We start from the raw sequence: 20,046 nt of genomic DNA, 5'->3' as shown, positions 1-20,046 counted from the left end.
CGCACCACGCCGAGATGGGGAGGGGGGAAAGAGGGGGAGGGCCCGGCCCGGCCGCGCTTTGTGGCTGCGGGGAGGGATCGGGGAGGCCCCCGCGGGCGCGGAATGGAACGCGCCGCCGTTCGAATGGCAGGCGGGGCCGGCCCAACGGCCTGCGCGGTGCGGGGGGGGGGTTAACCCCTCGCTGCCCGGCTGCCACACAGCCCCGCCGGCAGCGGGCGGGGGGCGCGTGGCGCTGCCCTCAGGGCGCTGGAAGCGGTCGGAGGAGGGAGCTGATTGCGATCATAACGCATAAACTGTGCGGTTTTCATCGCCCAGTAGCGGCAGGGGGGGTGGAGGAAGGCGCGGGGGTTGGCAGAGCAGCGCGCTGTAGGGAAACGCAGGCGTGAAATGAAAATGAAATGAAAATAAAGGCGCGCCGACACGCACCAAGCCCCGGCTCCCGTCTGTGCGCCAGCAGGGTCCCGTTGTGGATAGATTTATCCCAACCGACCCTGCAGTAGCTCCAGCTCGTTCCTCCGGGGCTGGCCGCTTTCCCCACCTCGCAGCAGAAGTGAAACAGAGAAAAGAAAAAAGAAAAAAGAAAAAAAAAAAAAAAAAAAAAAAAAACAGCTTCGTTTCCATTTCCTCGCGTCTGGTCACGGGGAAACGTGACTGAGCCTGGTTTCTCTGACGAGAAGGAGGGATCCCAGCGGGGCAGCTGTTACTGTGGGACTGAAACCGGAGGAAACTCCCCGCTGGATAACTCCCAGCGGGGCCAGGGCTGCTTCTCGCACCTGCCTGCATGGTCTGGACCCACACAAGCTCCTCGTGCAGATCCCCTGCTCAGATTAGGCCACGTTTCCCCAGGCAGGCAAGATGCTGGAGATGAAACCTCCGAAGCAGCTGAACTCAGCTGGCCTGGAAGGATGCAAATGAAAGGAACCTGTGCTCCTACACGTCTCCTTATTTTAATACCTACTCAACAACTCCCCGTCGCTGAGCTCATGACGAGTCAGCGCACTTTCGAGACTACCCAGTGTGTTCATGTAGCAGAGTCAGGCTTCACAGCTCGCTGCCCTGGGCTTGCTGAAGCGACACGGCGAGAAACCGATCCGTGAAGCTGGTCGGGCTGCACGGGGTCAGCACACGCGTGCCGGGACGATGACAGGCACAATGCAGGCAGCTCCCTTGGCCGTTCACTCAGCTCCAGCTTATTGGGGTCACGTTGAACACTCAGAGCTGTAGGTTCATTTTTGTAGGGTTATGTGAATAAACGGGCTAAAGCTTCAGCTCGTCACAGCTGAAGGCTGGGTGTGATGAATGCCTCATGAGTGGCTGCGCGAGGCCCCTGAACCGGTCAATCTGCACGGCCATGAGGCACCAGCTCCCTGGCTGCTGGCTCGGGGCGTTACAGCAGTTCCCCGAGCCTCGGTCTGCAGCACCGTGCTTCGGCTGGGCGGCGAGCAGCCCGCGGCGGAGAGGGACGGATAAACCCTAAAAAAAGACGCCTGTCAGCGGCTCGCAGGCCCCGGCCACCCCCCGAGCACCGCCCCGGGGCCGGGGGCCGGGCCGGGCGGGGGCCGCCCCCTTCTCCCCGCTCCTCGGCCCCTTCCGGGCGGCGGCCGCGTCACATCCGCGCGGCGGAGATGCCGGTAAGGCCGGGGGGGGCCGGGGGCTCCGCCGGGACCGGGGGGGGAGCCACGGGGGCGGGACGGGGACCGGGGGGGCGGCCCCGCTAGGCCCCGGCTGCCCCCCACAGGGCTGCCCCCGGGGCTCGGCGCCGCCATGCCGGGAGCCGCCCGCTGCCCGGCCCGCGGGGAGGGGGGGCTGCAGGGGCCCGGCCCGGGTCGCCCGTTATGTCGGGAGGGTGCTCGCTGCCTTTGTGGTAAGGGCTGGGAGAAGTTCGCCAGGGAACTCCTCAGCGGCAGGGCAGGGGAAGCAGAGGCTCCCCGCTGACAGGCTCGGTGCCTGCGGTTACCTCTCAGCAGCCATTTGGGTAACCCCGCTGGGGACGCAGCCTCCCCCCCCCCCCCCCCGCCTTGCACGCTGTGTGATTTTTCAGTCGATTCCATAAGTTTGCAGGTAAACGCTTCGTTTTCCTCGCTGCGAAGTACATATTGCAAAGAAAAGGTGGGAAATAGCCTCTGACAATGAGTTTCACGCTGTTAGGATGTTATTTTGCTGACTCAGTAACAACAGAAATGCAGGAACTCGAATGAGTTTCCCCAGTACTTCAAGGTACATTCTGCAGTTATGTGCAACACCTGCTGACTTTTTTTTTTTTTTGGTTCTTACCTCTACATTCGTGTTTGTTGTTTTATCATTTTAGGTTAAACTGAGTATTTGCACAACACAGCTTCATGCAGGAAGACCACCATACAGTTGTACGCTTAGGAAAATATGAGAATAAGCAGGGAGTGTTCTCTCTGAATTAAAAACAAAAACAATCTGTGCCTTGCTGAGGACAGCTGCAGGAATCGGACACTTGAATCAATGTTATCGGATGAGTTAGAATCCAAACCAGAGGTGAGCAATTATCAAGTGGGTTTGGTTCCCAGAGAAGTTTATGGGCAACAGCCAGGAAAAAGTTTAGTGAGACTACTCAGTTTGCTGCCTGGATAGTAATTCTCAGTGTTGTTTTTATTCAGTGACATTTTCTAACACCATTTGAATGGTAAAAAATTAAAGATTATTGCAGGCTTTCCTCCTTCCTCTCAATTTCAGCCAATACTGTTGCCTATTCTCAGGTTACATTTTTTTTTTCAGTATTACAATGTTGTTTTTTTTTTTCTGTTACAAGAATAAAATAAATTACTGTACTGACTATTTCTTTCCCTCAAACCAAATTGACTTTATTCAGTTTTGGGGAGTCTGCATTATTTTGTTTACATCAGCCAGTTCTGTTTTTTGAATTCCTCATGTTTCCACTGAGGAGTTGGCAAGAAGCAGTGGAGGGTTGCACCCAGGGGATCCTGGTTGCTCAGCATGAGGCTGCTGTCCCCCAGGTTCAGCCAGCACCATGCCTGAGCAGGAATGGCAATAACAAATATATGTGCACATGAATGTGCACAGTGCACACACAGCTGGCCACAAAGAAATACATACACAACTGAGGTACCTTTAATAGCTAAACACTAACAGCATAAACAACACCGAAGGTCTTTCTTGTAGGTTAATCAGGCTTAAAGTTTGTTAGCAGAACATGTCTGTACTCTCAGTCAACTTGCACACATACTCACAGTCACAGATGTCTTCAGCCTCTGCCAGGCCTGAAGTTCTTCTGGTAACTGTGCCAGACCCACAGCTTTTTAGCCAGCTTCTGTCTGGGATCTTGAGTCTTTCTAGACTGCTGTTTCCTCCTATTCACATTAGTTGGCTGAAAGTTCACTAGCAGAACACTCTCTTGCAGGGGAGATATCAGGAAGAGTGTTTAGTAAGTAGATAGGAGGAAATTCAGCAGGCTAACATAGAATTGGATTCTCTTATCTTCTCCTTGCCCACAGTTCTTCCACCACACACCTACCTTGATTCCTCCTTTGATCCTCCCTCTGAACATTGCATAATAACTTGTTTTACACATCTTGTTCTCCTGTGGCATCCTATCCATTTGGTCTCTCCCCTGAGACCTGTTCAGATAACCTAGTAGGCTGTTTTCTTACAAGTTTCTTACATTTCACTTGAGCAGTGGCCCATTGATCAGTATCTGACTTCTAGTCTTTGTTACTCTTTCTCTGTAATTTGCTAGATACAAGTCTGCAGTTTGTTACATTCAACACAAAGGTGTCTTAAATTTATTGCTTCTCCCATTCCTCTCCTTTGTCTTTTAGGCAGAATAGCCATTAACCAGCTATCTTTATACTCCCAGATTTAAAAGTGCAGAGGACTGTATCACTCTCCTTGCTTGCTTTTATACTTCTCAGCTTTACCTCTTCTGAAGGCTGTGGTCCTAGAGCAGATGACTTAGTACTGCTTTGAAATCAGCTTTAGGGAAGTTCGCAGGTGGAAATAGAACTGGTTTTGTCAAGTCTTCTTTCATTCTTCAGTCCACAAGCAATGTAGCGTGTATCTTAAACTGCTATTTTAAAGAAAATGATGATTATATCATTATATTATATATGCTGGTAACTCATCACAGCCTAAATAATGTAGTAAGGCATTTCCTTCTTAATAAAGTCCTTCCAATTACACCATTCAGAAAGAGTAGCTGCAAGCTCACAGTAGCACTGCATAATCTCAGTTTGGTGGGCCACAAGGAGTTTTTTTCCCTTGCCTTGTGGTTGAATTCACAGAAACTGTCGTTGAATTTTCTAAATGATAAGGTGGGAAAACTTTATGACCTCAGTCTATGAGGGGGTGGATTCCCTTAGATTATTTCTGACAAACAAGAGGATGGAATATTTGGAATATATGAGCAGGCATGTCTTTTCCCAGCTTAAGGTATTTATTTATTAGGTGCGTTTACCTAATAGCCCTATTTTCACATAGAGTTGCATTTTTCTTCCCAGCAAATGCAAATAAGTCATTTTCCAGTAAGAACCGACACGATGCATGAGAACTACAGTGGTTGCAGAGGCTGTTCTTTCCGTAGATGCTGTCTTCTGATTTATGTTCAATCAAGAGCCTCAATCTTCATCAAAGCTTGATCAATGCTATAAACTGAGATTCATTTTTATTGTGAAATACCAAATCCTATACACACCCTCTTCCTTGTTCTGATTGTGAAAGTTGATTACTAAGTTAATGCCATTTTCCATTCATTTGAGGTGAAACTGGTGAAATGATACCCCATTTATCTCTTTCCCAAATAGCAGTTCCAGCATCTCTGAAAGTTTGTCATAATTTTTTTTTATCATCTGGTGAACCATGGCACCCTAATTCTCGCAGCCACAGATACCTTTCTTATAGTCTACTATGCGAAAAAGGTATTCACTAAGATTCAATTGTATTTACACACAAGTAGGATCTAGAATAATATTAACCAAGGCACTACAAATGGATTGCATAAGTTTCTTTGGTACTCTTTTTATCCCTAAAGAAGTCACTAACATATGAGCAAATGTTTAATGCTTGCACAGAGGTGGATCTTCCTTTGATGAGCAATCACAGAGCTGCTTGGAGAGAGTTTATATGGGCAAATGTATCTGCCTTTTCTTCTGAATTCCCTGCCCCCAAAGCTGCATTGCCTGCATTCCTCAGAAAGCCGATAAGATCTGCATTTTGCATGTTTTAAGCCTTCAGGGTGATTCATTACAATTGCAAATATTTCCAGGCACCTCCACCACACTGGTCAACTGCAGAACTGCAGCGAGCTTTCTGCTTCCTGCGTAGCATTACCATAGTAAATCAAGTGAACTTAATGTAAATGTTACTTTGACCATTTTGTAGTGGTTTACTGGCTAAATTTAGAGCAGAAGCAGTTTCAATTAAGAACATCATCCCTGCTGTTCTGGGAGTGTAGCCTGGCCCTCTGTGGGAGGCCAGATCTGGACCTTAGTACTGGGCCAGCCTTCCTTCCCTTTCCCTTCCAGCCACCCCCACCACAAACAAAGCAGCTGTCTGCCACTTCTTAGCATATGAATCATCTGATGAAGGGAGTCTGTTGCAGAACATCTGTCCCAGACAGCTATATTTTTGTTTCTCTACTGTGTTTTTTTTTTTTTTAAGGGCTCCCTAAGAGGGATTCCCAGTTCCTTTAAACAGATTTTTTTTCTCTCCTCTCTGAGGTCAACAACATTATCCAAGCCTTCTTGGTAACATAAGCATTCTGCAATGCTTGTGGTGATAGACCTTGAGATCTTTTTTTTTTTAGCCAACAGGGCTGCCGATTAAGTGACAAGAGCCAATAAATATTTTACATTTAGTACATACACTGTCTGTGTTAAAGACATTTCAGAGTTAAGTGGTGTTTCAGAAAAAGGGAAGGAGAATATATTCAAGAAGGTGTTATGGCAGAGACAAAAATTCTTCCTAGGAAGATGTAGCTGAACTTTGTTCATCCTGTATTGAGAGAGTCTATGAGCCTTGGAGGGACAACTCACATCTGTCCCATAAGTTTGAATCTCTACTCTGTGGGTGCCCTTTTGCAATTATTATCAAAATTCACATTGAATTCTAAGGGACTTCTTTTGTGCAGATCTCAGCCGTAGAGTAAAGCCACTTTACACCTCTAATGATTTCTTTCATGGTTTGGTAATACTCTTTACATTCAGTTTCCCTTACTATTCCTGTTCAGGTACCCCAAAACATTCTGTGGGTTTGGTTACAAACTAATGCTTTGGGCATATTTGCAGAAGAATCAGTCCCCTCCTTTCATAGGTATTTGATATCCACCATCTCAAGAATACTTAAAGCCCATCTGGATCTTGTCAGTGATGCCAGATACTATACAGTTAGAAAATTTGCTGAACTGTTGCATCCAGGAAATTCCTCCCCTGCTGATCCCTTCAGATTAGAGACCCCCTAGACTGTTCCAAGGTCTGGTCAGAAGCAAGGCTGAACCTGCTCCCATGCATGCACACAGACAGGTACAGCTATAAACACTAATACAAGTGGAAGGACAGTACCTTTACAGACATCCACAAACATGAACAGCATTCACGTGGAGCAGGAAGATCACAAACAGCCTAATCCTCTTCCTGCTCATCAGGTAACCAGGCTTGAAATCTGCAAGCATATCATGCCCTCTTTCAGCTGACATACTCACATTCATGGATCTGTCCAGTCTGTCAGACCTTGAGTCCTTCCAGTATCCATATCCAGCCATTTTATTATATTTTTTTAATCCAGTCTCTGGTCAGGACGTTGAGTTTCCGGATTGTGATTTCCTCCAGTTCACGGGCTAGTCTGACTTGAAGTTTATTGGACAAACTCACTTGGAAACTATTTAGGAGCAAGCAGTGTTGGAGACGATGGGATGGGCTACCGTCATGAGGCACAGCAGTGTCCTGACCTGTATGTAGCCTGTTAACATGCAGTCAGCCCCTTTTATCCCCATCCCTTCCCATTCCCCATGGCTGTTCCTCCCCTATCCACCTTGATCCCTCCCTTTCCCCGCCTTTGAACCTTCCCCTAAATATCTCAGTTTTTCCACATTCCCACATCCCCTGCTTAAGGCATCCTGATAACTTTTACCCAGTCTCACAATTCCTCTCCTATCCCATAAGAAGCTTGCTGTTTGCTGTAAGACCTGTGCTGGTAACCCTTAGTAATGTTGTTTTCCTACCTCTTAGAAAGTTTCTGGTTGAGTTTTTTCAAGGTCACACAAGTCGTTCACACTCAAGCCCATCCATCAGCATCCCATGTGTTCTTTCTTTGTTACTCTCTTATCTGCAGTGTCAGAGGATGTGCATCTACATATTTAATTACCTTCCTGTTCCTTATTTGTCCTTTTTGCTGAATAGCCAATTACCAAATATTCTTGCAGTTTCCTGTTTACTTTCATCTGTAAAAACAACTTAAAAGACAGTTAAGAAAGCTGCACATAGTGTTTGCAATGATCTCCCCTCCCCCCCCCCCCATATTTCAATTGCTCTAATTATCACAAAAGTTTTTGGTGATTTTGGGGAGGGAGGTTTCTGAAAGTACCTAGCTGTTTAAATGCAAATGTCACTTTATTTTCCCTTTATTATTTGATGTAGAATTGGGAGGGGTATACTTAATGATTGGTTTTAGTTTGAGAGTTTTTTTTTTTAATTGGGTATTTTAATAACGAGGATGATTCATGGGCTTTTATTTTCTTCTGCTTCTTTTGCCCCTGTAATTCTCCATACTGGCTTCTTATTACTTCGGGATGAAAATTAGAAGGATCCCTTTTCTTTTGGGTATCTGTTTTGTGGCTGCTGCCTTTTGCTTCTCCTTAGTGGCTTAATGTTGATGTGTGGGAGTGGAGGCTTTAAAGCAAAGGAAAAGTTCTATCCAAGACCATCTGTATAAAAATAGAAAAGTCCATAAAATTTGTATTTCATGGTAGAATAGATAGCCATTGGGATCAAGGATAGCTTTTAAATTAAAGACAGCCCCATAATTTAGAACCATTTTGCTGCTTATAGGTTTTAGTTTAGCTTCTTCTTGTTGCTGTACTTTGCTACTCTTATTTCCCTTCTCTTTTTTCTTTTTTTCTCTCCACACTGTATTTTGTCTTAAACTGGAATGCAGGCTCTTCAGGGTTAGGCTCTTACCTCCTACATATTTTTTGACAACACAAGAGTAGCTCCCTCTTCTGACTGGGGCTTGTGGATAATCTTATAGTATATCTAATGGAAGGAAAAAAACCAAACCATTAATGTTTCAAAGTGCAGTCTGGCTCATGACCTGGTTCCATGTGGCTTACCACCATCTGGATGACCTCAAGGTTTAATATTTACCTTTGCAGTTGATGCTGAAGACAGGTTGCTGCTAAGGGAGGTAAGCTGGGAGCAGGGGCTGACTCAGCCCCTCACTGACCAGGGCACGTTCCTGAGCACCTGAATACAGCAGGCAGAGCTGGGTGCTGGTAGCAGGGCCCATCAACAGGCCCAGGTAGGGCAAAGCAGTGAACCTGGCCCAGCAGCCATCCAGGGAGCGTGGCCTGAAGCAACAAAGGATGGGGCTGAAGCGACTGTTGTAGTATTGGTGGGAGTCCATCCAGAAGGAAAAGCTAGAGACACAGCTGGAGACACAAAAACTTACAACAGGGCTCAAGAAGCAAGTAGGACCCCCCAGGCTGGGCTTAAATAGGCCCATGGGCAGAGGGTGGGGGGAGTGCTCCAGGTGAGACCACTCAGGGCAATTAAGGCCCTGGCAGCAGTATTTCTTAGAGGTAAAGCTGAGGAAGCCTCAGTATTTCCAGTGTTCTTATGTGAGGAAATAAGCATAGAGAAATCAGAGCCCAAAGGAGCTTGTTTTCTTTGTAGTTTCTTAGATGGAACTCACTTGATCCTGGTGTAGGAGAGGCTCAAAAAGCTGATATTTAATGTAGAAATAATTTGGAATGGGGTGCCAGTTTTTCTGAAAGTTAAATGTTAAGACAATCACAACATGCTCGTACAAAATAACGATCAAATGACTAGCAACTCTTTTTTTTTAAGCAAGTAGCGTTGTGATTAAGTGAACAGAGTGTGCCTTTTTTTTAATTTACTTTCTTTTGAACCATCTCCCTGCACAGACAATTCCATCTGGGCTCTGCATGAATACCTGTTAAAATGTGCAACAATGAGGGTAGTAGCTTTTGAATACCTAATTTGGTGCAGTTTCCTTCTAAATTTCTCTGACTTCTAGCTCCATTTTGAATTCCAGGTTCCTTTTTTATAACTCAAAATTTTCATGAGTTAGCCAGAGTTAATTTTTACATTGGCAGAGCTGGTGATGTTAAGAATAGCAGAATCTGCTGGACTGAATGACCTGCACATTCCTCACCTCCTGGGCCCATTAGGATGAGAGCTGCTCCCTCTTTCTGGTCTCAGATCCAGCCAGTAATGAGGTTTAGCACAGTTTTCAATAGGTACACACACAAACAGACTACCACAGGTAGGATGCTGGCACCTTCCCACATAAACACAGACGGCAGAAGTAGCCTGATCCTGTTTCTAAGGGTTGTTGCTCAGGGAAAACCTTTCATGGGTGGCTCCAATACCTGGCCCCACACCTCTCATCCTACTTGCCAATTAGCCTGGCTTGGCGTTCACTATTATATCACACACACACACATACACACTGGGGAGCGTGATCCCATAGGAGATGGTCGTGAACAATTTCATGAGCAGACAGAACATACCATGATGGTTAGGCCCAGAGTTTGGCCAGATCAGTGAGTTGACCGGCTTCCTGCTTACATGTAATGGCCTTCTTTTATCCCCCTTTCTCCATATTCCTGCGTTTGTTCTGCCCTGATCCACCTTGATCCCCTCCTTTTCCTGCCTTTGGCCTTTTCCTTAAACAATTCATGAGAAGTCCCCGAATTTCTTGTCAGGAAGCGCAACCCAAAGTCCTGTACCCCTTTATTCAACAGCCCCTTTTACTTTGTATAGTATTCTGGAGTTTCTTCTGGTGAATCCCCTTAGTGGTTGGGTTTCACACTAAGGACAATGGCTTTAATTGTTCACCTTTGATGGTTTTAGCTGTAACTGATTTGAACAGATGATGCTGTTTGCCCCCCCTCCTCTTGTCATCCCAGCCTTGTTCCTCTGATCATTATCTGCCAGTTTTGAATAGTCATTAGCTAGATATCTTTGTGACTTTTCTCTTGCTTGCTTTTTTATTTAAAAGGCCAACTTTCTTTGCTAAGTGTCTAAAGCCAGTACTTTTAAAAAAATACCTATATCAAAGGCTGAGCATGGAAAACACTTACCTGGAAGGTGAGAGTGCAGTAAAGTATTGAGTGATAAAAGATGAATTAAAAAAGAACATATGAGATAGCATAAGTAGCCTTCAGTATAGTCTTCAATGATCTAGAACGTGTTTATTTGATAAAGAAATGAGACTTTAATCTATATTTCTCAAATGACAAATAAAATTAATACATTCTTCGTCGTTAATATAAGCTGAAAAGCTTCCACTTACTTTGATGGTAATAGTTGTCTTTTGCATCTCCTACAAGAGACGGGTAGAGGCTACTCCTACAAGGAGGGGATAATGAAGTAGGTTTAGTACCTTCTTAATGATGTATGCTACTCTTCACCTAATCTTCTACATCTCTTTCCAGCTGCTGGTTCAGTTTGTTCAGAATACTTCTATTCCACTGGGGCAAGGGCTGGTGGAATCGGAGCCAAAAGACATCACCTGCCTTTCTCTCCTTCCTGTTACTGAGACCTCAGAATGCAACAGACTCATGTTGCCAGGTAAAGCCTATGCAGCAGATGCCTGTGAAGATGCTGTTTATAAAGGTGTTTTTATTTCTGTGCTGTTGTGTGTCATCCCTGCCTCTTGCTGATAATGCGTTCCAACAAGTTCAGAAGGATGACTGAAACTTTTCTAATTAACGGTGAAGTCTGATTAGTTAGAAATTTCATTCTTCACCCAAAATCAGTAAAGTGTTTTGTTTTGTTTTGTTTTCTAGGAAAATAATTCATAGGTATCTATTCATCATAGTATTTTCATACTTTTTATTTTCTTTGGTTTGACTTTCTTCGCTAGATGATGAAAGAGATCTCACTTCTCCAAGTCACACTAATTCTTCCAAAGATGTTTCTTCATCTGCTGTCTTGAGGAGCCTGCAGGTAAATGTGGGTCCTGATGGAGAGGAAACAAGGGCACAGAATGTACAGAAACCATCTGAACTTCTGTCATCATCAGAGACTTCCAGTTTATTGCAAGACCTCCAGCCCAGTGACAGCACTTCATTTATTCTTCTCAACCTAACAAGAGCAGGTAATTCTCCTTCTGTTTGTCACCTGGCTGGATATGTCTCAGACAACAGAATGCAGGAGATACAAGTACATCTCTGTCCCTGCTGCTTATGAAGGGAAAAGATCACGAAATTTGCTGGGCATTATTGGATATTTCAGCATCATTTAATCATCAACAGCTTCCTCCAATGCAGAGGTCAGTGAAGACTTTTTCAGTGCAGCTATTACATCTGTGCCATGAATGCTAGCCTTTGGGAAGCAAAAGAACTTTCCGTCTTCCCACTGTTACATTATGATTCTGTTTCATGAGCTTGTCTTTTTTTCTAGGGCTGGGCTCCCCAGCAGAGCACTTGGTATTTGTTCAAGATGAAGCAGAAGATTCTGGGAACGACTTTCTCTCTCATGATAGCACAGACAGCAGTACACCATGGTTCCTACGAGTGCAAGAATTGGCCCATGACAGTTTAATTGCTGCCACTCGGGCACAGCTCGCTAAGAATGCCAAAGCAAGCAATAATGGTAGGATATCTCCTGATTCTGTCTCAAAAGTTGAGTGTTCCACACAAGACCTCTAGTTTCATCTTGTTTCTTCTTGTGTCTTTCACTCTCTCTTGCTCTTAAGCTATTCTGATGTGTCCTCAAACTGTCAGTGACAGAGAGTTATACAGAACAATCACGTAATTTTTCTGTAACATACGTAGGCTCCTCAGTTTTTCTCAGGGAATGAGCTTCGGTGGAGCCAGCAGTCCCCTTGTTCTCTGGTACATATAAAGCATATCTTCTTTCTGACTGCAGTTGTTTGTATTTCAACTTTCATTTTCACTTTCAAGTGTATTTTTAATGCATACTGTAAGTAAAGATTTCTTCTTAGCTCCACTTGGTTTCAAGATCAGCTTTCTGAAGAATACATAATTGGACTTAGTCACATACTTTGTGACAACTATTTCAATAAAGAATTGCAAACAAGTGCAGTATCTCTTTTTTACCTAAGGTGTTTTTAAAAGTAGTTATCCTGGCTGCTACTTGGACGGTTGCTATTGACACAGAGACTATTTTTACATTTTCTGATGCATTGGCTTTCTATTCTTTTTGTGATAAGCCTCGTCTGGTAGTGGCTGGTCTGATATGGATAGCTTGCTGGCAATAGTTTATGGTCCTGGTAAGGTTTGCAAATCTCTGATCCCTGTTGTGGGCTGGGTAGCTGTGTGTAGGACATAGTAAACAATCAGTAACCAGGCACTTATCTACTTTATAGTCCTGTATCACATATGATGCTGCTTTTATCTATTAAATTTGACACATCTTAGTAATACGGAACTTTTTCAGATTTTGGTGGGCTTTTTCTTCCAGGTGAAAATGTTCATCTTTGTTCAGGAGATGGGCAACCAAAAGACTCTAGCCCCATTCCTCATTTATCTCGTGTGGAAAGGAAGCTGAAGTGCACAGTTGAAGGCTGCAATCGGACATTTGTATGGCCAGCTCACTTCAAATATCATCTGAAAACACACCGGTGAGCAGAATAAAGCTATATGTTGTTCTGACTTTGATAAAAACATGCTCTATTTGGGACAGCATTATTTTTTGACATCAGCAAGCTGTGAAAACCTGGTATTACTCTTAGAAATACTAGGCCCTTTGCTTGCCTCAGGTGGGTTATGTTGAAACATTTTGGCCAGATTTAGATTATTTTCTCAGGCTCTTGTTAGTGTTGGATTTATAATATTTGTATTTTAACAGGTGTTCAGTAAAGACAATTTACAGTAGCTATGTGCATACATTACTCCTATGGTACAGTGAGCATTAGAACATATGGGATGCCGTCACATTTTATATATCCATGAACAGAGTTGCTTGTTCTAAAAAAAAACAACAAAATGACCATCATCTTTTCTGGCTGAGAAATGATCTGTCAGTAAGGTAGATGAGAAGCTTGAAAACTGGGAAGGACTCCAACAGATACGTGTCCATCATCTTGTCCTGAGGCAGGGCCAGCAGTAATTGCATGTGTTATATGTACACATTTTTGAACCTCTAGTGACTGAAAATCTATGGCCTTTGTGTATAATCTGTTGCACTGCTTTGCTACATCTTTCCAGATCAATGTACATCTTTTCTAGGCAAGGCAATATGATGCAAAGGTATTACCTGAATTACTTCTTCTGGTGGAAAACCCAAACTCTGGCTATATGGTAGTTCCTTAGGACTAATATAGGTCAATCACTTTGGTTGAGTTCCTTCATTTTCAGAAATAATTCATTTTGGATTAAACATTTCTGCTTGTTATTTCATCAAAGATAAAAATGTTGAGTGTTTGTGAAAAATACAATGAAGTAGGTGATTATGAAACAGCTATTTTGTTGCTTTGCAGGAATGACCGCTCCTTCACCTGCCCAGCAGAAGGCTGTGGAAAAAGTTTTTATGTCTTGCAGAGGCTGAAGGTGCACATGAGAACTCACAATGGTGAAAAACCCTTTGTGTGCACGGAGCTGGGCTGTGGGAAACAATTCACAACAGCTGGAAATCTGAAGAACCACCTGCGAATTCACACCGGTGTGTTTTAGACTTCACCTATTGGTGGTCTGCAGTGGTGGGGTCTTTACTGAGGATTAAACCACTCCCTTCTCCATCCTCCAGCTCTTGAGAATCATATGCTTGTACATTTCTGTCGTTCATTAATGTTCCTTTTTTATCAATTCACATTGATCTGTAGGACAGATTAATCAACAGTTTACCCCTTTTTACTATCCTGCATAATTTCATACAGGAACTATTGTATGATGGTGCTGTGCTCCTCTCAGACGCATGCTTTGAAGATCCCTCTTCCCCCTTTGAGTTGTTTGATTGTGGGTGGGGAAAATCTCTCTTTGGTTTGGGAGAAAGTAGACCATTCCTAGTGGAATAGCCAGTGAACACCACTGCTGTAATTGCTTTTATAAAGAAGCTGTTTTAATTTCCTGAGAAGCACAATAACTTAGATATTTCTTCAGTGTGAAGTCCTGGTAGGCAGTTGTAGCTGTACTGACATCTGGCTGGATCTGACTACCTTATGTTATCTATGCTGCTTGGAGAATGATAATATTTGGGAAATTTAGGGAGTAAAGAGTACTGTGGAATGAGTATTAAAAATATAGCAGCAAAGTCTAATAGAAAAAGGCAATAGTTAGAAGATAGCATTTTGGCATGCAAACTGTTGTGTTTGTGCTAATGCTAATCTGGGATGTCACCATATATTGGAGCCTGTGTACTCTTAACTCATACTCAGCTTTTTATATTAAATAAAACAAGAACCATAATTTCGTAGTGCTATATTTATATACAGTTTGCTCATGCTGTCTCCTGTGCAGAATTTGATTCTGCCATGTCAGTATTTTTAGAGGTTGCTGTACCAGCCAAAGTCTTGACAACTGCATAGAGTGCTTTAGGTGCTTTTGTCCTAGGAAGGTGTTTGAGAGAGCTGCAAAAGTTCCTGCTGAAATGATCAGAAATTTTAGTCTAAGTTAGCAAGGTTGACAGTGAATATTCTGGGGGTTTTGCCTGTTTGTTTTTAAGCCTTGGGGTTAACACACCACTGAAATAAATGGCTCAGTTCAAGCCTCTCAGGACATTGTTAGAGATTCCCTGATGGCCTATGAAGGTTGCGTTAGAGCTGGTTAACATTTCAAAATAACCTTGACAACTGTGAGAGCACAAGGCATCTCTAGTAAAATGAAAAATTATGTGGGCTGCCAACAGCTGTGTATGCTTGCTGCCTTGAACACTACCGTATGCTAGGTACTTTGTAGACACACATGGAAAAAAGTTGCTATTTTAAAGCATTTGCAGTCTAACTAGAACACATGGTTTGGGGGCAGATGTTGGGATGTAGTAAAAAGTGATATATGCCAATAATAAAATTTCGAAAGTGTAATAACAGTAACATAGTTTGTACAGTTTTCTTTTGCACTTAAAGCTCCCAGCCAAAGCACAGATGAAGTAAATAGACCCAGCTGACACGATCCTCCATGACAGAGTGTTCTGCAACCAACAGAGCAGTAGCTTCTGGAAGAATAAAAAATAACTTTCTAACCTGCAATCTGTTCATGTGCAATTAAGAGTTTTGTCAGACCAAAGGTGTTAAAAACTGCAGATGTAAATAGATCTAGGGTTTCTTATAGATGGAACTGTGTGCTGTTATTTTTGTCAGTGGTAGTTTTCCTTCCTTCTTTCGAAGTTTTAAGTGCTTCTAACAAGCCAGAATGTACAAGTAGCGTTTGGAAATCTGCTGTGTGTTTCAGTTCTGTAACACCAATCGATCTGTTGAATGCTACCGCAGATTTAAAGCTGAGAATGAACTCTAGGGAGAGGACTATTAAAGACAAAATCAGAGTAGAAACACCTTTAAAAACAAGCTTGCTCTGAAATGAGAGCTATGTATATGTTAGACAACAGAAATAGTTCAGGTAGCTTGCTTAATCTGCTATGGACTTGTTGTTACTCTGATACAGTAGTGTAGAAAAAGGCTTGAAATCATACTGTTAAATATAGTATATTAAATTCTTTAGTGGGATGTCGCAAGCAACAGTTAGCTCTAGTTTCATTCAAGACTTTATTAAAAAGGAATTTAGAACAGGTTAAGTATATTACATTGCATTAGTGTAGTCATATTCCAATTTATCATCATGCAGAAAAATGCAAACATAGCTCTGGAGATATAAACAAGTAACAAATTTCAGGCTATGAGAACAAATTGTGCCTCGAATTGCTGTTTCTTCACAGATAAATATAAATGACTGACACATCTCTCACAGATTTTTGCCAAGGTCAGCCTGATCTGAAATAAAGTGTAGAATCTGATATGAAGATTCAGTTAATAATACATACAGTTAATGGGATTTTTGGCACCGAGAGGCAGAATGGGAACAGGATCCTGGGAGTTATTGAAGCAGAGAGATGGCTGTTAAGAACTGCATATAAATGATATATCATATTCCAGGCACTTTTGTATTACTCTTTTTGTATTTATGCACTTGGAAAATCTATTTAGAAACAGAGGATCTTTTCTTGCCTTTCAGGTAATGATGATCTAACAATCAAAGAATTTAAGTGTTTCCTCTTAAAAGCTGATGAAGTGAATGCTTTAAAAGACTCAGGAAGCACGTATATTGTTTCTGTTGAACTTTGTTGCATGTAAGGCCAAAAGAGAGAATGGGGTAGAGTTCTTCAGGCTGTTCTCAGGGGCTTGGACAATCAGATCAAGTTGTGATCCCAAAATGTAAGAACTTACTTTTCCTTTGTAGGGGAAAAACCCTTTCTGTGTGAGGCACAGGGATGTGGTCGCTCCTTTGCTGAGTACTCCAGCCTTCGGAAACATTCGGTTGTCCACTCAGGTAAGAGTTTTCATCTGACATTCTGTAACCTATCTGAGAAAATATCTTTACTGTAGGACTTAGATTTGATTTTCTTAAGAAAAAAATCCCTGTTTTCTACAGGATTTCTGGCTATACTGTTTGATAGCTTCCTTTGTGGTACCGGTGGCCTGCACACTTTAATTTTTCTGTTGTTTGTGGTTCTAAATGTTATGTTTCTGACTTCAGATTACAATTTTTAAATTTATTTTTTAAAATTAAGAGTGTTTCTAAGGTATCATAAAGTTGGATATCTGTTTCATATCTTCATTTTCTTATTTAAAAGAGAGTATCTAGCAGCTCTTTACAATCATCAAAATCATTCAGTCTCTCATGAATGGATTTCTGCCATGGGTAGGGTTGTGTTTTTTTTTTAAGTACTACTTACTTGTAACCTAATGCCAAAGAGCATTAGATAGGCATTTCACAAGTGTTTCAAAGCTTCTGCCTTCTGTTTTGATTGATCGATCTTAAGTATCTTCAGCATGTGATAAATATGGCTTTTTTGAGGAAGGGGAGTAACTTTTGGGGACTTCATGAGTTCTCCATGCTTTTTTTCCCTTCATCTATTTGGCTTCCATGCTGCTAAGCTCACACTTAGGGATTTCATACTTGGTTATAGATGGGGGAAATGATAGACTCTGCCTATCCTCTGTGGGAATCCTTCCACAGTGACAAGTTATCATCCAGTGTCTGCTCAGTAATATAAACCAGATATTGCAATTTATGGTTCATCTCTGGTTCCTTGCTTCTTGTCAGTTTGTGTTCTAGGCATAAGACATCAAATATTTCCATGTCACTGAGTAAGAGATTCCAAATAATTTGAACCCTCCTATAAATCAGATCTGAAATGTTATGTTACTCTTCAGACTTCAGGTTTCCAACATCTGGCAATATTGGTATCTAAAACTCTTCTGTTCTGGAGCCTAGGAAACAGGAGTGTTTCTCACTTTTTTTTCCTTTTTTTTTCTTTTTTTTTTTTTTTTTCCATGGATAATTAGCATGAAGGGTGTCAACAGCCATATCAAAACATGGTCATGATTCTTTGGTTGATGAGATTTTCATTCCCAATTTGGTAATTCCTGGGATATTTTTCCCCCTTCTTCTCCAAGGAGTGAAGCCCCATCAGTGCCAAATTTGTGGAAAGACATTTTCCCAGAGTGGCAGCAGAAATGTGCATATGAGGAAACACCACTCCAGAATTGGAACAGCTGGCAGCAGGGAGCGAGAACAGCCAGGTAAGGAGGGCGTTCATTCATGGTGGGAAGGAAGTACAGGAAGGAAGTAGTGGATGGATGGTCAAAGAGAAGGGAAGACAGACCAGAAAACAGTAAAGAATAAAAGACTGTTCCTCTTGGAGATGGGGATGGATTGCTCACTCTCCCCTTTCTAGGATAGAAGACAAAGGTCTATTTCTGTACTGTAGTCAAGGGGCAGATAGGTTTATTATTTTCAAAATCAACATGAATCTGATATCTTTCTTTTTACATTTTTTTTCCCTTTGTTATATATTCTTGTTGTAAGAAGCCTGTTTTTTTAATGCTGTGTGAATTATTTAAAGAGAAAGCTGAGCCTGCATGAGATCCTGTCATACTAACATTCGAAACAGTACATATAGGAGTTATCATCTGTTGGAGCTTCAGATGTCCATAGAGTAGGAATTGATAAAGTAGATGTCTAATAAAGTCTATGTGACTTGGAGGGGGGACAAGGATTGTACCATGTGCTCCAGTGTCCTTACATCATTTTGTTTTACCCTTTTTTTCACAATAGAGTCACTGATGGGCAGCAGTTTGCTGGAAGAATCTACAGTGCATAGTAAGAATCTCATCTCCATGAACTCTCAGCCCAGCCTTGGTGTTGAGTCCCTGCATCTGCCAGACACAGAGTCTATTATTGGAGTGGAGGAGGGTGAGACCAGCTGCTCTTTCTTCCGCCCTCTTATATGTGGTGACTGAAGTGGGATTGATCGTTCCTCCTAGAGACTCATCATGTTGCAGTGGGACAAGTGAGCATTGCTTTAAGTGTGCACGGTGCAGGTGGGTAGATGGAGAATGAATCCTAAAACTGGAGTTGGAGAAGACCTGCTGGACCAAGTTTCTCTCTTGCAGAGCTTAAAAGGTGAAGTCTGCTGCTTAGATGTCATTTAGCCCATGTCGTGGAACGCCATTTCAAAACTGCTCATGCAGTCCATTCTCCTAAAGCCTAAAGCGTTTGTTTTGCTGGAGCACTTAGAAGTCCAGTTAAGGACCGGGACCTCATTGTGCTAGACACTGTGCAAACACCCAGTATCTTGAGGAACAGGCCTTCCATCCTTTACCTTCAGAGACTATATTCTAATACATCTCACTGTCAGAAGCTGACTTAATATCTGAAATAAATGTACTACTTGATATCATTTAATTACATTTGCTGTGTTCTTTTCCAGTTGCTTTTCCTTGAAAACTTGATTGATATATGAAGCACTATAAATGAGTCTACCATGTAGATGTTTTGACTTTTCGTTAACTTAGAAGACTTTCTTCAGAATTAGCACTACTAAGAATGCAGGAATTTGCTAAGATACTATGAACCTGTTATTGCTCCTATGTGAAGGTAATGCTTTGAGTTTATATTGATCCCCAGCTGAATGTAAAGGTAGTGCTGCTGTTGGTAAAGGTATTGTAATTTAGAGGTTCTTGCAGAAGAACTGTGTGTCTGTGATTCAGGATCTGATGTAGTTTGGCTACCATTAGTTCATTAGCACCTTAACAGGAAGATCCTCTAGTGAGATGTCCTCTTTCAGTTGTCCAGTTGAACAGCCTGTAATTCTTTAACTAAAAACAACAAACATTTTCATATGATGCAAAATTCCAGAACAAAAGTGGGAATTCTTTATTTCCATACCATTTTCGAGGTGTATTACGAGATTAACTATCAGAGATGTAATAATCCTACTTTCAGAACACTTTGTTTAGCAAGAAAGGTGCCTCGTGAGTTTCAGTTACTTGGTTTGATGCTTTTACTTTCTAAGTAGATTTCATCAGAAAGATGAACACTCCAGAAACTGCTGGCTGAGGTGTTTATAGTTAAGGTAGTTATGAGCTTGTACAATATGCTTTAACTTTAGTCTTACTGGAATAAGCTTGATAAAGCCGGCTAGCAAGTCAGTTGCTGATGATGAAAACTGTACACGTTAATGCAGTATACAGAGGATAGGATAATCTTTATATATAGAATCAAGCATCACTTGGATGCGTTGACTTCATGGTTTCAAAAGGAAGAAAACTTTCAAAAAGTGGTAAAGTAACTGAATATGGAAGCCATAAAGTGCAAACAAAACAAAACAACAAAAAAAGAATTCTATGTGCAAGACCTCTGGA

General features: G+C 42.4%; 1 protein-coding gene across 3 annotated transcripts; it reads left to right on the top strand.

Moving 5' to 3' along the window:
* Positions 1–1,543: 1,543 nt before the first annotated feature.
* On the top strand, positions 1,544–19,071 carry ZNF410 (zinc finger protein 410). Of its 3 annotated transcripts, XR_014618449.1 has the most exons (11): positions 1,544–1,631; positions 2,309–2,505; positions 10,658–10,793; positions 11,089–11,322; positions 11,628–11,819; positions 12,651–12,810; positions 13,669–13,850; positions 16,577–16,666; positions 17,797–17,922; positions 18,458–18,723; positions 18,796–19,071. XR_014618449.1 is itself a non-coding variant. In XM_084287148.1 (10 exons), exons 2-10 carry the CDS (start codon positions 2,473–2,475, stop codon positions 18,640–18,642), a joined length of 1,338 nt encoding a protein of 445 aa, XP_084143274.1. In that variant the 5' UTR covers positions 1,544–1,631; positions 2,309–2,472; the 3' UTR covers positions 18,643–19,071. The 3 variants fall into 3 exon arrangements, 2 of the variants coding, with proteins under 2 accessions (XP_084143274.1, XP_084143275.1); XM_084287148.1 differs by having other exon boundaries at positions 18,458–19,071; XM_084287149.1 differs by lacking the exon at positions 1,544–1,631 and adding an exon at positions 2,104–2,217 and having other exon boundaries at positions 18,458–19,071.
* The last annotated feature ends 975 nt before the right edge of the window (positions 19,072–20,046 follow it).

This window comes from Netta rufina (assembly GCF_964035555.1).
Source record: "Netta rufina genome assembly, chromosome: 5".
NCBI classification, from domain to species: domain Eukaryota; kingdom Metazoa; phylum Chordata; class Aves; order Anseriformes; family Anatidae; genus Netta; species Netta rufina.
This window is presented reverse-complemented; position numbering and strand designations above follow the sequence as displayed.

Bases quoted from the DNA above. Each gene is read 5' to 3' on its own strand.
- ZNF410 (XM_084287148.1), top strand. From the start codon at position 2,473: ATGTTATCGGATGAGTTAGAATCCAAACCAGAG. The intron at 2,506-10,657 runs GTGAGCAATTAT...ATCTCTTTCCAG, and splicing joins AGTTAGAATCCAAACCAGAG to CTGCTGGTTCAGTTTGTTCA. The intron at 11,820-12,650 runs GTAGGATATCTC...TTTTTCTTCCAG, and splicing joins TGCCAAAGCAAGCAATAATG to GTGAAAATGTTCATCTTTGT.